The sequence below is a fragment of the Pseudopodoces humilis genome, chromosome 6, assembly GCF_049639895.1.
Source record: "Pseudopodoces humilis isolate 2021_Gansu_Grassland_sample_001 chromosome 6, ASM4963989v1, whole genome shotgun sequence".
Classification (NCBI taxonomy): domain Eukaryota; kingdom Metazoa; phylum Chordata; class Aves; order Passeriformes; family Paridae; genus Pseudopodoces; species Pseudopodoces humilis.
Window position 1 is genome coordinate 31,523,413 of NC_142205.1, and position 13,206 is coordinate 31,536,618.

At 37.1% G+C, this 13,206-nt stretch overlaps 2 protein-coding genes across 3 annotated transcripts in view; one reads left to right on the forward strand and one right to left on the reverse strand.

The window, feature by feature from the left end:
• LRP2BP (LRP2 binding protein) lies at positions 1-10,907 on the forward strand. Its single transcript, XM_088056191.1, has 8 exons — positions 1-128; positions 412-518; positions 2,426-2,539; positions 4,070-4,212; positions 4,290-4,395; positions 4,849-5,072; positions 8,801-8,966; positions 10,776-10,907. Exons 1-8 carry the CDS (start codon positions 83-85, stop codon positions 10,839-10,841), a joined length of 972 nt encoding a protein of 323 aa, XP_087912317.1. The 5' UTR covers positions 1-82; the 3' UTR covers positions 10,842-10,907.
• The window catches only part of SNX25 (sorting nexin 25), an 84,863-nt gene continuing 82,235 nt past the window's right edge, over positions 10,579-13,206 (reverse strand). For both annotated transcript variants that reach the window (XM_005517664.3, XM_014263137.2), the window contains one exon: positions 10,579-12,985. In XM_005517664.3, the coding sequence (XP_005517721.3) occupies positions 12,911-12,985 (75 nt within the window). In that variant the 3' untranslated portion in view covers positions 10,579-12,910. The remainder of the gene's footprint in view (positions 12,986-13,206) is intronic.

Sequence of the window (13,206 nt, forward strand, 5' to 3'; positions counted from 1 at the left end):
CCGGGCCCGCACGGCCCAGCAGGCTTGGCCCGAGCCGCCTTCGGGCGCGGGGCTGCCGGGGGAGCTGGACCGGCGGTGCTGGATGGCGCTGTGCTGCGAGCGGCTGCCGCAGGAGCCTGCCGTGCCAGGTAGCGCTCCCAGCCAGCCCGCTCCGGCCGGCAGCTCCGCGCTTGGGCCAGGTGCGGCTTCCATCTCTTCCGCGGCGGACTGCGCGCACACAAGGGTCATGCCGCCCTCACTGAACGTTTCCTTCGGGCGGTCTTCACTCAACTTTTCCGTTTTGTAACACAGCCTTCTCTTTTATCTTAGTCTTTTGAAGAACATATTAAAAGGGGACCCGGCCAGCTTCAGACCATTATTGTATTCCACCTCTTAGGGGACAGCCTCAAACGTGTGTCTGTTTTTAAGCAGAGAACCGCTCCTGTGGTACATTGGTGGCAGAAGAGGAGTTGCTGGTGAGAGAGGCAGGTGGAGATACTCCAGCACCTTTTCTGGATGGACAGCATTACTACGAACAGGTTGTGCTTTCCCTCTTTTTAGTAAATATTATAAAGCAATTTTCAACACCTTTTCACCGAAACGAGACACCTTAAAAAAACCTACAAGAGGTGCCCTATGCCTGTTTGTATCCCATTAAAATCACCAGGTGTTCCCCCTAAATATGCTTTTCCTACAGTTTCCCCAAGCATCTAGAGAGGTCTTCCAGTTCTCTCACAGGTCTCCTAAGGACCAGAAAAGCAAGCAGCAGCCTATCCTCACAGCTAACTTCCAAGCCAGGTCAGGTTTTTACATTTTACATTTTACTGCCCAAATACAACACACTTTTTTTTTCAGTTAAAGTAAGTGTGAGCCCCAACCAAGACACAGCTTTCAGTCTTTGTTCCCCACACAGGAACCGGAATTTGTTGGAATTTATTGTCTTCATGATCTCCATCCCTGCCCACTTTGGCTAAAATTGGTCATCCAAGTCTTCAAAAGTAAATGATCAGGGAACAGAGTAAGACTGCCTGGCAGGTGAACTTAAACCTCAACTTCCTGTGAAAATTAGAACTTAGTTCAGGAAGATAGAGAAGAATGTAGTACAAACACCGAGTCAGGAATTTTCCAATGTGACATGCAGGGATTCAGTACTGTTTACAGTGCAGCAGTGGTGCAGTGTAAATCAGTCTCACGGTTTGCAGCAGGAACAGGATAAGCTCACTCAGGCTTTTTTCTTTCTGGGCCCTATCCTTAATGTTTTCATTAATGAATTACCTGAGACTAACTCCATGGAACTGAATGAACAGACTCCTGTCTGTTTCACTTGACAAGCTGGCTTAGATGTCCACGATAGATATTGTTGTACATCCCGTTGTACAACAAATAAATACAAATAAATGTACAAATTTATTCTTTGAACAGGTTTTAATTTTCAGATTTTTTAATGTATGTCTGTAGTGCCTAAAAATGCACATGCTCATAGCACTGTACTGCTGGATATTAGAAAAAAACCCACTTCCTAATCACAGCCCTATGTCTTCTTCATATGGCACTAAATTCCCAGGAAGGGTGAGATTAAATGTGTACTTCTTTTTCTGATATTCATGACAGCTAGCTGTAAAAAGAAAATGGTCTTTTTTTCTTCAGTTCTTTAAAACTACAAAGTCCCCACAATCAAAATGGGCAAGCTCCCAAGACAATTAGTAGTTTAAGATAATAACTTGGACAGCGTTTATAGGGGACGATTGGTCATTGTGAGGACTTTTGACTGCTGAGCTGTTGCTTGGTTCTAAGCTTTTACAGTCTGACTTTTTTTTTAATCAAAACACACAGAAAAATTGAATTAAAAATATAGAGAAGAACATTTTAATTTCACTATTGTTTTTACTTAGTGTTTATGTGTAAAAATATTTCAGTTAGGACACCAGGCTCAGTTAACTGTTGTATTACAGTTGTTTAGCTGTAGTTTTAAATATGGTTGCTTCTTAGACTTAATGTGTAAGCAAGTACTCTCTGAGATTCATTCTTAGGAGTGAAAGTATCTCTGTTATTGCAGGTGATAACTCCATAAGAAATGTATGGCAGACATCTGATTTAGTAGTCTTAGTGAAACCAACCCTTACCAGAGATGTAAAAGCAGACTGTTAAACCCTTGAGGTGTAAGAACAGCTGGCCTGTGTTAAAGGATGTCAGGTAGATGGGTCAGGGACTCTGAGTTAGACTTTATCTCCTCAGACTAAAAAAATGGCAGTTTGTGGGAGGGGAGAGTTTGTCAGAATGGCTTTTGGTTGTATGACTTTCTTGTGGTTGTTAACCTACTGTCTCTGTTTTCTGCCAGTTCTGTGGTTGCAATTTTTTGTTCTTTGTTCATGAGAGAAATACTTCAGGTTGAAAAATTGTAAGGCTGTATATATCATAGAGTTATTGTTTGCTTTCTCTTTCCCAGGGGTTGTATGAAAAAGCATTAAAACAATTTGAAAAAATCAAGGATACAGATTTTCAAGCAATGTATCAGCTTGGTGTAATGTATTATGATGGACTTGGCACTAAAAAAGACCCTGTGAGTAATTTAGCTGCACACTTTTTATTTTTCTTCTAATATTAGCTCATCATTACTAGGAGCTTCTTTGTAAGCATGATTATTTAGTTTAAAATTAACAGCCTTTTCATTTAGTTGCATAAAGTGCAGATGTTTACAGAGCATCATTAAAGAGCAAGGGCTCTGGGTGAGGAAGTTCTCAAAAATGGCTATAATAATAATAGGAATAAAATAATACAGTAGTTTCTATTTTAAAATTAACTTTCAAGGGCTTGGTTGGACTTCATGTGGAAGCTATGTTAAAAAAATTACTTTAAATTTTTTACTTTTTAATATGCAATTTATGTAGATGAAAATAAAGTGAGTCCAAATGGAAATCAAACAATTGTATTTCAAAGCATAAAATCTCTGGCAGAAAGATATTTTCAAGGTACTTTCTATTCTTTTAGCATAGATGCCAGAGATGATTGTGCTTCTGCCAAGATTGGCAGTAATATTTTGAAATTAGACACATGAAAAATTAAATTTGCGAGAATTTGAAGAATTCAAACTGAAGAATTATATTACAATAAAGGAAGACAAAGGAATGATTTGCTACAATAAGGAGAGTTAATTTGTTGGTGAAGATGATCTTAAAAAGTGGCATGAGAAGAGAATACAAGCATTAGGAATAAAAGGGTAGATTATAAGACAGAAGGCCAAAAAAATTAACTAAAGAGTATATTAACAAATGTGACTCCTATCTGGTGCTTACAGCATTGTCAGCAGAACTGAAAACATTCTGATTGAAGTTTAGAGGTGGTTTATTTTTTTCTGTATGCCTGCATAATTACCACATTCATTCATTTGCAAAGAAACATTTTACCAAAGTTTCTTTCTTTCTTTCTTGTGCATTACAGTATGAAAGCTGAATAAAATCAAAACCTTTTATAAAGGACCATTTCTAGTGTATTTAAACAGGGTGTCCATGCTAAGTCCTAACACTGTAAATCTTATTTCCAAAGTACTTCTGAGGCCCAGCAGCTCATATGCAATGTTCTCCATCTGCTTATTTAACATTATCAGTTTTGTCCTTTATGAGTCTAAGGTATTTTAAATGCAGGTACTTGGAAGTGTACTATGTATCACTTTGCCTTCTTGTTAAGGTTGTTTTATTATTTCAAATACATTATGCAATATTAAAAAGTTCTCAGAATTCTGAAATTGAAAATTTTCCAAGTGTAGGATGTGACAATCATTTATGCAAGCACAATATTTTTGGGAAAAATCTTGTCAGTGAAGAAGAGTAATATATTACTCAGATGAACATTTACAAGGAAATGTTTCACGCTAAAAATCTGCTGGGGTCAAAAATTTAGGGGCTGTCTAGTAACCAAAGATCACTTCTGCTTTGGTATGACAGTGTTTTTCAAGCTGTCCTGACAGTATGCCTCAGCATTTCTTCAAAGGGGAAAAAAATTACCTGTCTTGCCGAGAAGTTAGTGCATCTCAGGTTATATATTTCATCCTCTTCACAGTCTGAACATAATAACTTAAATGGCTCAATTTTAGGAAAAGGGAGTGGAATACATGAATAAAATACTCAACTCTGATTCCCCAGAAGCAAGACACTTGAAGTTTGCAGCTGCATACAATCTTGGCAGGGCATATTATGAAGGATGTGGTGTTAAACATTCAACTGAAGAGGCTGAAAGGTAAGGGCAGTCTGTGCTTTTCCTGAAAAATTTTAAGATTGTGTGTTTCTTAAATGTTATTGTCCCCATTTTCTTAGGTTGTGGCTTACTGCTGCAGATGATGGAAATCCAAAAGCAAGCATAAAGGCCCAGAGTACTTTAGGAATGCTTTATTCTATGCCAAGTCTAAAAGATCTGGAGAAGGTAAAGCCCACTTGTACCTTTTGAAATAAAAATTAGTCATGATTAATTTTTAATTTCAGAGAAATAGTACAGTGGTATATTTGACTCTGAAAGTTGTATTTTGAGTAGACATTATCATCCATTTAAGCCTGTGTGAACAGATGGCCAGAATTCCTAGTTTTGACTCACTTGACACTGCTAGCTAAGATTTTTTTTTTTTTTGTAGTGAGAGTATCAGAAAGAATGATAGATTAAAGTTTTGTCAGCTTTGGTAATCTTCATATTTCAAGCAGGTAACACTGATTGGCAGCTCTGATAGTAAATGAAGCCAGTTTAAAAGCCTTACAAGGATTCTTCTTTATTTTATGTTTAAGCACTTTTTACAGGATGGTTAGTGTAAAAGCTTTTATAGAAACAATATACAAGAAAATCAGCTAAGTAATTTATACTCCCATCTTTGTGCCTCTTGTTCAGGCTTTTTTCTGGCATTCAGAAGCATGTGGCAATGGAAATCTGGAATCACAAGGAGCACTTGGCATTATGTATCTCTATGGACAAGGTACACATCAAAACACTAAAGCTGCTTTGGAGTGTTTGAGAAAAGCAGCAGAACTTGGAAACATCTATGCTCAAGGCCATCTAGTGGAATATTACTACACTAGAAAATTTTACTCAAAAGCTGCTGCACTAGCCAAAAGGTAAGTTTTGTTTTACTTTTCTTTAGGGTTCTTCATGCAAAACCAGATAAAAGAGATTTAAATGATTAATAAAGATGATGGTCTTATCTTTCAAGCTCAAGAAATGTTTGAGATAATGAATTGCAAAACATCTTTAACAACAGAATAGCCAATGACAAAATAAATACTATAAGGTTCTCAATTACTCAGTATGATAGAACTTTTCCTTCTGATCCTATAAAGCAAAACAGCCATAAAATAGAATCCAAAGCAGATGCCCACATGCAATCCTGCCTTCCTTGTCCAGTGTCTCCTCTAGGCTCCTTCCTTCACCATTCCCTTTAACCCCTACACTCAGTGTCAAAGAACCCCACAGGTTGGAAGGGATATCCGTGATCATCTGGTCCAACCTTGCTTGGCAGAAGCACAGTCTAGACACAATGGCCCAGCATTCTGTCCAGCTGAACCTTAAAAGTGTACAAAGCCAGTGAATCCAGCACTTCCCTTTACCTGCTTTTCCGTCACTGGTATGTTTCTCCCTTGGTTTTGAGCAGGCTCAGAAGCTTGGAGTTAAGCCATGGGCATCTATGCTCCACTTACTTCCCTTACCTTTAAAGGGGATGAACAAACACTTCATTGTGCTTCCAGGAGAGCATGCTTGAAAAGTTCCCAGCACTCACTAACTCCTTTATTCTCCATGGAAGCTTCCTATGGAGACCCTCCCAACTGTGCTGTGAGCTGAAGTTTACTGTTCTGAAATCTAAAACCTTTGTGTTGGTAATAACCCTCAGAGTGCTCAGCAGGATCCCAGATGCTCAATATCGTGGTCATTGCACCCAAGACTATCACTCACTGAGATCCTACAAAGTAGATTTTCTTGATTTGCGAGTAGCAAGTCAAGTAGTGCCTCATTCCAGATTTGGTTTTGGTTTTTTTGATTCTGACATTTGCTTGAAGCAGCACTACTCCACTGCTCTGTTTCAGGAACTTTATGGGTGTCCTGGGAGATGCTATATTCTTCTTGCATCTAATGCCTGGGTAGTTCAAGTCACCCATAATATCCAGATTCTGTTACCCAAAGCTTACTTAAGGAACCCAAGCACTGTCTTGTTGGTCTTTACTGTCTTGATTCAGAGGTCAGTAACAGATGCTTAAGACCTCTCAAGACCCCTCTGATCCTGGCCTAGAGGCATTCAATAAGGCTTCCAGAATTGCCATAGTTGACTTCTCCACATTCAAGGTTCTTCTTAACTCAAAGCATGACTCCTCCTCTTTTTCTTTTACAAAACAGCCTATCTGTCCATCAGAGTCCTCCTGCCACGTAAGCTGTTCCACCATGCTTCAGTTACTCCTAGGGTTGTGTGAGTTTGAGTGGGTGCAGAGCTCCAGTTCCTCCTGTTTGGTCCCCAGGCTGTGTGCACTGTCCACATACACTTGAGGTGGTGTCTTCTGGGCCTCATCCTGGGAAGCAGCTAAGGAACATTTGTTGCTGCTCTGGTTGGCCTGGTTTATTTCCCAGTTAGTTGGAACATGGCATAAGTGCAACCACTTCAGGTCCACTTCTGTATCTTGAATTAATCAAGCAGGACAAGAGCACTATTGGTGCAATGTTCTATGGCTGACGAACAGCACATTTCTGTGTATTGTTTCAGTTCACTGTGGAACGTGTTCACAGAAATGTATGAAATTTCACATACATTTCTGTGAAGATGTGCCACTACATTCAACATTGCTGTGACAAACCTCCAGAGTTTACCACTGTATTGTTAAAAGTTCAGTCTGTCAGTCAGATTATTGATTTGCCGGAAATAAGATGCAGATAGATTGACTGCTTGCACAAGTGGCACACAAAAACATGTTTGCTTTTTGGGGTATGCGTACATAGCTGCTGCTGCAGTAGTAAATATGTCACAACTTACCATCTTACAGAAGCTGCACTTTGTGTACTGTATGCCACTGCATAACAGAAGTTCTGGTAATTCAGTAGTTCAGCTATGGATGCTGTTTGCTCTACTCCATGCTGGAAAGGATTGTTTCTCTCTGGACTGCTGCCTTTCTTTCTTCTGCACTGTCAGTACATGATAACTGTTTGGTCTGGTCTAGCCTGTCTCGGTTGGAATTAATCCCCTCCAGTCAAATGCTGCATGGTAGATTGTCCAGACAAATAAAGTGCACTTCATCAGCTGCAATTGTGATTGCAGAAAATAGCAATGAAATCCCACAGTACTGTCAGAGGTGACCATTTCTGAAATAAAACACTGCAACCATACTTGAAACAGTTCCACTTAATTAGAGTTGAAGTTAGCCTTGAGGCAAAAACCCCAACAGTTCAGCCAGTAGTATCAAGTACCAATACCTTTTCTGCTAAAATTTGTCCGATGTTCATAGCAACTACGTTTGTTACATTATATACATAATGTGACTGTGTACAGTATAACCTTGCCTAATACTTAGTCAGCATTACCTACTGATACTTCACTTTAAATAATTTAGTTATCCCACACAGTTGTACTTACCAATTGCTGCAGTATTTTCTTCAAGTCAGCTGTGCTGAAGTAGAATTTTTGCCTCACTTGACTGGATATCATTATTTGCATCAGTATTCTGTAGATTATCTTTTGGAAAGGAAGGGAAAAATGTTACATATCAGGAAAAACAAGAGGTAATATATTACTGTTGTTTTATTTGAATGTTCTTGCTAAATAATAACAGTTGTGTTACTGTATTCCTAATGGGACTAAATTAGGTGATCATTCTCAACACATCCAAGTGATCTAGCAGGCAGTGATGTGCAGAGGGTCATCGAGAACAATCTTCCATAAACACTGGTTTATAGGAAGTATCTAGAAACTGAAATTACTTGCACTTTTCCTTCTTCTGTCAAGTCTGTGACTCTGACACAGCTAAAATGATGTGTAAAGAAGCATATAATTACTCTTTGGTATCTGGAAAGGATATGGGGCTTGGGGGTATCTGTTTTAAAACAACAGAAAAAAATCAATTCCCATTTAGGTATAGCATTTTCTAATATTAGTGACAATACTAGATAATTATAGCTTGATAGTTAAAACAACATTCACTTTGTCCCTCTGATTCTTAAAATGGTTCTTAGTAAAAACATGCTGAGACTAAGATGACAGCAAGCATACAGAAGAAACTAAATAATTGAGCTGAGACAGTGATAAGTAGTTTTTCTGACAGAGTTTTATAACCAGGGGCTCTCAGTAAGTCTAGGATTTTCAGATTACTATGATTTGCCAATATCCTTGTAAAAACTGGAAATTTTCAAACCATAGAATCACAGAATGGTCTGGGTTGGCTCTTTAAAGATCATCTAGTTCCAGTCCTGTGGGCAGGGACATTTTCCACTACATGAGGTTGCTCATGTAATGAAATAAGATTAAATACGGGCTTTGTCTTTCTTCCACATATAATTTCCATAAAATAATTTAATGGGAACAATTAGCGTAAAATATGTTGCCTTTTATAATTAGTATAAAGTATGGTGAAAGTGACTTCAAAAGCTGTATACTTGTTTGCTGTTTAATATCACAATATTCAAATAAGACTAGCTTAAAATCAAATACAAAATAGAAGAATCCACATAAGATACTGAATACATGTAAATTTCAGCTTATTCTGGGTAATATTGTAAATAGAAAAGAGGCATTGTCAAAGTCATATATGGTCAACTTTAATTATTGCTTGATCTAGCATTATCTAATGTAATGCTCTAAATTCCACAACAGGGCTACAAAAAATGATGAGATCAACATGCTAGCCAAGATAAGTGATTGTCACCCAACATATGTAGCCAAGGGGGCTGCTATGGCTGCTTTCTACTTAGCTAGATGCTTCCAGCTTGGCCGAGGCACACAGAAGGACCAGGATGCTTCTGAGAGGTACTATTCTAAAGTAAGTGGAGAAAGTCTTACAGACTAGTTTATATCTTGTGAAATTGAGTGAAGCCTTGGATCTGAGTCTAGTCTAAACTTGCTAATTCCTTAAGGACTCCAACACTATGTTTAAAAAAAAACCTTTTCAAGAAAATGTAGAGCGATAGAAGTGTACTGAAAACCACTGAAATAGCCTTGTAAGGATGCTATCTGCCCACTTGCTTAAGCAAGCAATATAACCAACAACAACAACAAAACCTATGGTAATCACCACAGCAAAGAGCTTGGTAACTTGCAAGATAAATTAGATAAATTATTTGAATAATTCTATACCAAATTAATTTGCTTTCTGTTATTCTCTCACAACTGAAAAATCATAACTTTTCCATATCCTTTAGATTCTGGAACAATTACAACCTTTATCAATGATACTTAAATTTGCCATAACTGATTCTCATGTTTATTTTTATACTTACATTTTCCATGATAGCTGAGAATCTACTGCTTTTTCTGGTCAATATACATGGGGAAAAAAAAAAATCACATTTTTTTCAAAGTTCTAAATTTGAAGTAAGACTGGTGAAAAATGAGCTTGAGGAAAAATACTCCTAATGGCCTCTAGAAGATTAATCTGTTGATAGAAGATTAATCTGTTGAGTAATATCAGTAATGCCTAAAGGCATCAAGACAAGGTAATTACACCAGCTGAAGGGAATGTAGCAAGTTGGCATCTGTGCTTCAGAGACTGTATGGTTTCTGTGCATGTAGTGCCCATTTGTTTCTGCAGGTACAATACTTTGGTATCCATCTTGGTGCAATCTAAATGAATGGAGAGTTATGTAAATGATAAGTTATCAAACAATTTTTATGGGTCTTTACTCAGGGAAGTCACTGAAAGAAAAGGCTCAGCAGAGCAGGTGATCTGAGTTGACATTTTAAATATTTTGTTCTCCCACTGTGAAAAATGTTATAGAGGGTAGGATGACGAGGAGGATATTATGACCACTATTCCTAATTAAGGCATTGAAGAGGTCCATCAGGATTAAATTGCTGCATGGCTCTGTAGGAGTGTAGCCCTTCCCACTGTCTTTTAAAGTGTAGCAAAACTGAAAGAACAGTATGACATACCTGAAAGAAGACTACGACCTTCACTCATTATTCACTTGCTGTACACCTGAGACTGGTCTAGGAATGTCACTAATGTCTCACTATAAAGAGATAGTTCCTATGACTGGGGTCACGTGTCTCTAAATCAATAGCAAAAGAGAAGCAACAAAATAAACAAGGAAGCTCCCTCAAAAAGTAACTTTAAAAGAGTTGTGGGGGTATCCAGGGGTTTTTTGGTACCTGGAAAATTCTCATGTTAACTGTACAATTACACTTACTTAAAGTTTTACTTGTTTTAATTGACTGCTCAGCTCTGGTTTTGGCCTACCATTCTGAGAACAAGTCAGTATTGTAAGAGATGAGACAATATGGGCATCCCTAAGGGTTCTGAAATAGATTATGGCTGTGAGTGAAACTCATCCAGTCTGTAAGCAGATTTATTTTTCCAGCTGTGGTGCATATGCCATGCCAACACATAGAATTAAAAAAAAATAAACTCAAGATTAACACTATAGTCCAGTATGCTACTTTTAAATACTTTTTTTTTTATTATGTGGCATCAGAAAAAGGATTCAAATGCAAATATGTTAACTTCTCAATACTTCAGCAAGTTGAACACCTCAGATTTTTTTACACTTAAAGACTTATTAATCTCATATTGATACCATACAATTTTATTGTAGCTATAAACCAGAACTCTGATACTCTTTGTTTTTAAAAGGCATGCCATCTGGATCCTGCTGTTGCTTCTCACCTTGAATCGGCAGCTAATCTTGGGAGAATTTAGTGTTTCTTTTAACTGACTGGTATATAAATATATTTCCTACAATAAACCATCATTAATCTCCAGAAATTATAGACTGTTCATGACTTACAGCTTGCTTTTCAACTTTCTGTAAATCATTATTTAAAGCAATTCACTGACTCAGTTTGTCTAAAATAAAGAGAAAGTAAAAAGCTCACACTCTCTAACTCAGATGAAGCCAAGACAGATTTTTTAAAAATCGTATTGAAGATTGAAAGGTTTATTAAGGACATTTCACTGGGACAGCTGTATTTTTTTCATGTCATATTGCTACATAGCACATGAATCAAAACCAAACCAAATAAAGATTGTTGTTTCCTTTTTGCATATATATTATTTAAATTTAATATTCTGAAAAGCTTCAACCCAAACTTGTTTCATTTTCACATACAGCCCACTCACAGGCCACAACCATTTTTAAAGCTTAACTTGTTAGTGGTGCTTATACTTTCTTGCCCATACTTTCTAAAGCATCTAGATTTACTTAAGATTCTTTATACATTTTACTTTTGGATCACAGAGACTTAGAGTTGGAAACTGTCCAGCAGAACACCAAGCTTTACAATTCAAACCATACCAGCTTCTAAAACTAATAAATACTACTTAGAGAACTGTGGAAAAAGGAACCCCAAACATTAGTATGGAAATATTCAGTATATGTCACAGGACAAGGCCTGTTTTCCTCAGTCCCTCATATTGCATTCACACTGCCTCTGTATTAGAAATAGTTGGAAATCTTTTGGTTAGGAGTTTGTATGTTTGAACAATGTCAAGCTGGATCTTTCATCAAAAGATACTTTGATTAACCACTAGGAAAGCTTACTGATTGCTATGGTAAGCTTGCACATATCTAAATGCCTGTTTACTTGTGAAACTTTATAAATGCAGAATTTGCCTTGCTTCTTAGGACTGTGCCATGACTTGAAAACTTTTCTGAAACTGTTGGAAGAGAAGGCTAGATGTTACTAAAAATGTTGATTCAAATAGATCATACAGACTGTATGTACCTTACAATACAGCCAGTCATAACTGCAAGTAGTTTTTCTAAGAGCACAACTGTACCAAATTGAGAAGAAAGTAATGAGTGTCAGCTACGGATTTTTGATGATGTTTAATTATTTAGATGTGCATTAACATCATATTTACATATTTTTACAGAAATTAAAAAAAAAAACAACCACTGAAGACAGTTTTCTTTCCTTGTATAAAATAAGGGAAAGATTTAAAGGTTATTTGAAATTGGGGCATTTGAATAAAACAGCCCTGAATAATATCAGGGAAGTTACCAGAATGGTTTAATTAAATGTCTACTTGATCATTCATAGAAGCAGTTCATAAGCACTAATCTCTGAACTAACATTTGACACAGGCATTCTGTTAGGACATACCAGTTTACAATACATAATTTTGACAGAGACTTCAAAGCAATGTACATATTTCTTATGAAACTAGTGTGGTCAAACTCATTGATCTGTTGTCAGTACAGCCTCATTATCAAGTGCTGCGATCCAGTTGTGATATTTATTGCTTACAAATGCTTCAAAATGCTTCAAACTACAGGAAATCTTTGGTAAAACCAAAATTGATAAAATTTTCACAATAGCTTTACATGTAGTATTGCACGACAAGGCTTCCTCAATACACAAGAAAAGAAAAGGAATGCTCAGATCCTCAGTGAGGAGATTAGAACTGTACAACATTCATTAGTTTACCACTATAAGCAAAATTTCTTTCCATAAATGTTTAAAATATCTTCTGGTTTCTTTCAGCATATATGAACATTTATTTTTCAATCTATATTTGAAACAGAGGAGTAGTGAAATATAACAATTTAAATAAAAATTGGCAGCTATACAGCATTTTTTTTTTGTCTACTCTACGACAGCATCAGATCTTTTCAAGTCTGTTTACTTCACAAAAAACTCAAGAGGAAAGAAAAATGCTAAAAATAATCATAGTCCTCAGCCCTCTATGGAAAAGAGGAAAATAAGTTTCATGTCTATTCTTGAACATAGACATTTCTCTAGTGGTCCAATTGTGCAGATTCAAACCTAAGTGGCATTAAGCTGCTCTAAATGAGCTCTCAGCTCAGGACACAGTTCAGTTAGCAGCAGTTCCAGCAAAACCTGAAAAACAGAAAAGAGTTAAGATGATGCAGGTGCTGACCAAATAAGAATTTCTTCTTCCTTTCTGTCATTTTTAGATAATCACAAATAACCTAGGCACATAGGTTTGATTACATGCAACTACTTTTCTTTCATCCAGAAGTTAGCACATGCCCTACAGATACCATGGGAAAAGTCTTAAGGAGTCAAGTGTTAAGGGCAGCTCTGTTCAGATGGGGATT

Coding starts and splice junctions, on each gene's coding strand:
- LRP2BP (XM_088056191.1), top strand. CDS start 83: ATGGCGCTGTGCTGCGAGCGGCTGCCGCAGGAGCCTGCCGTGCCAG. Junction 2,540..4,069: donor TTGGCACTAAAAAAGACCCT/GTGAGTAATTTA, acceptor GCTCAATTTTAG/GAAAAGGGAGTGGAATACAT. Junction 4,396..4,848: donor GTCTAAAAGATCTGGAGAAG/GTAAAGCCCACT, acceptor CCTCTTGTTCAG/GCTTTTTTCTGGCATTCAGA.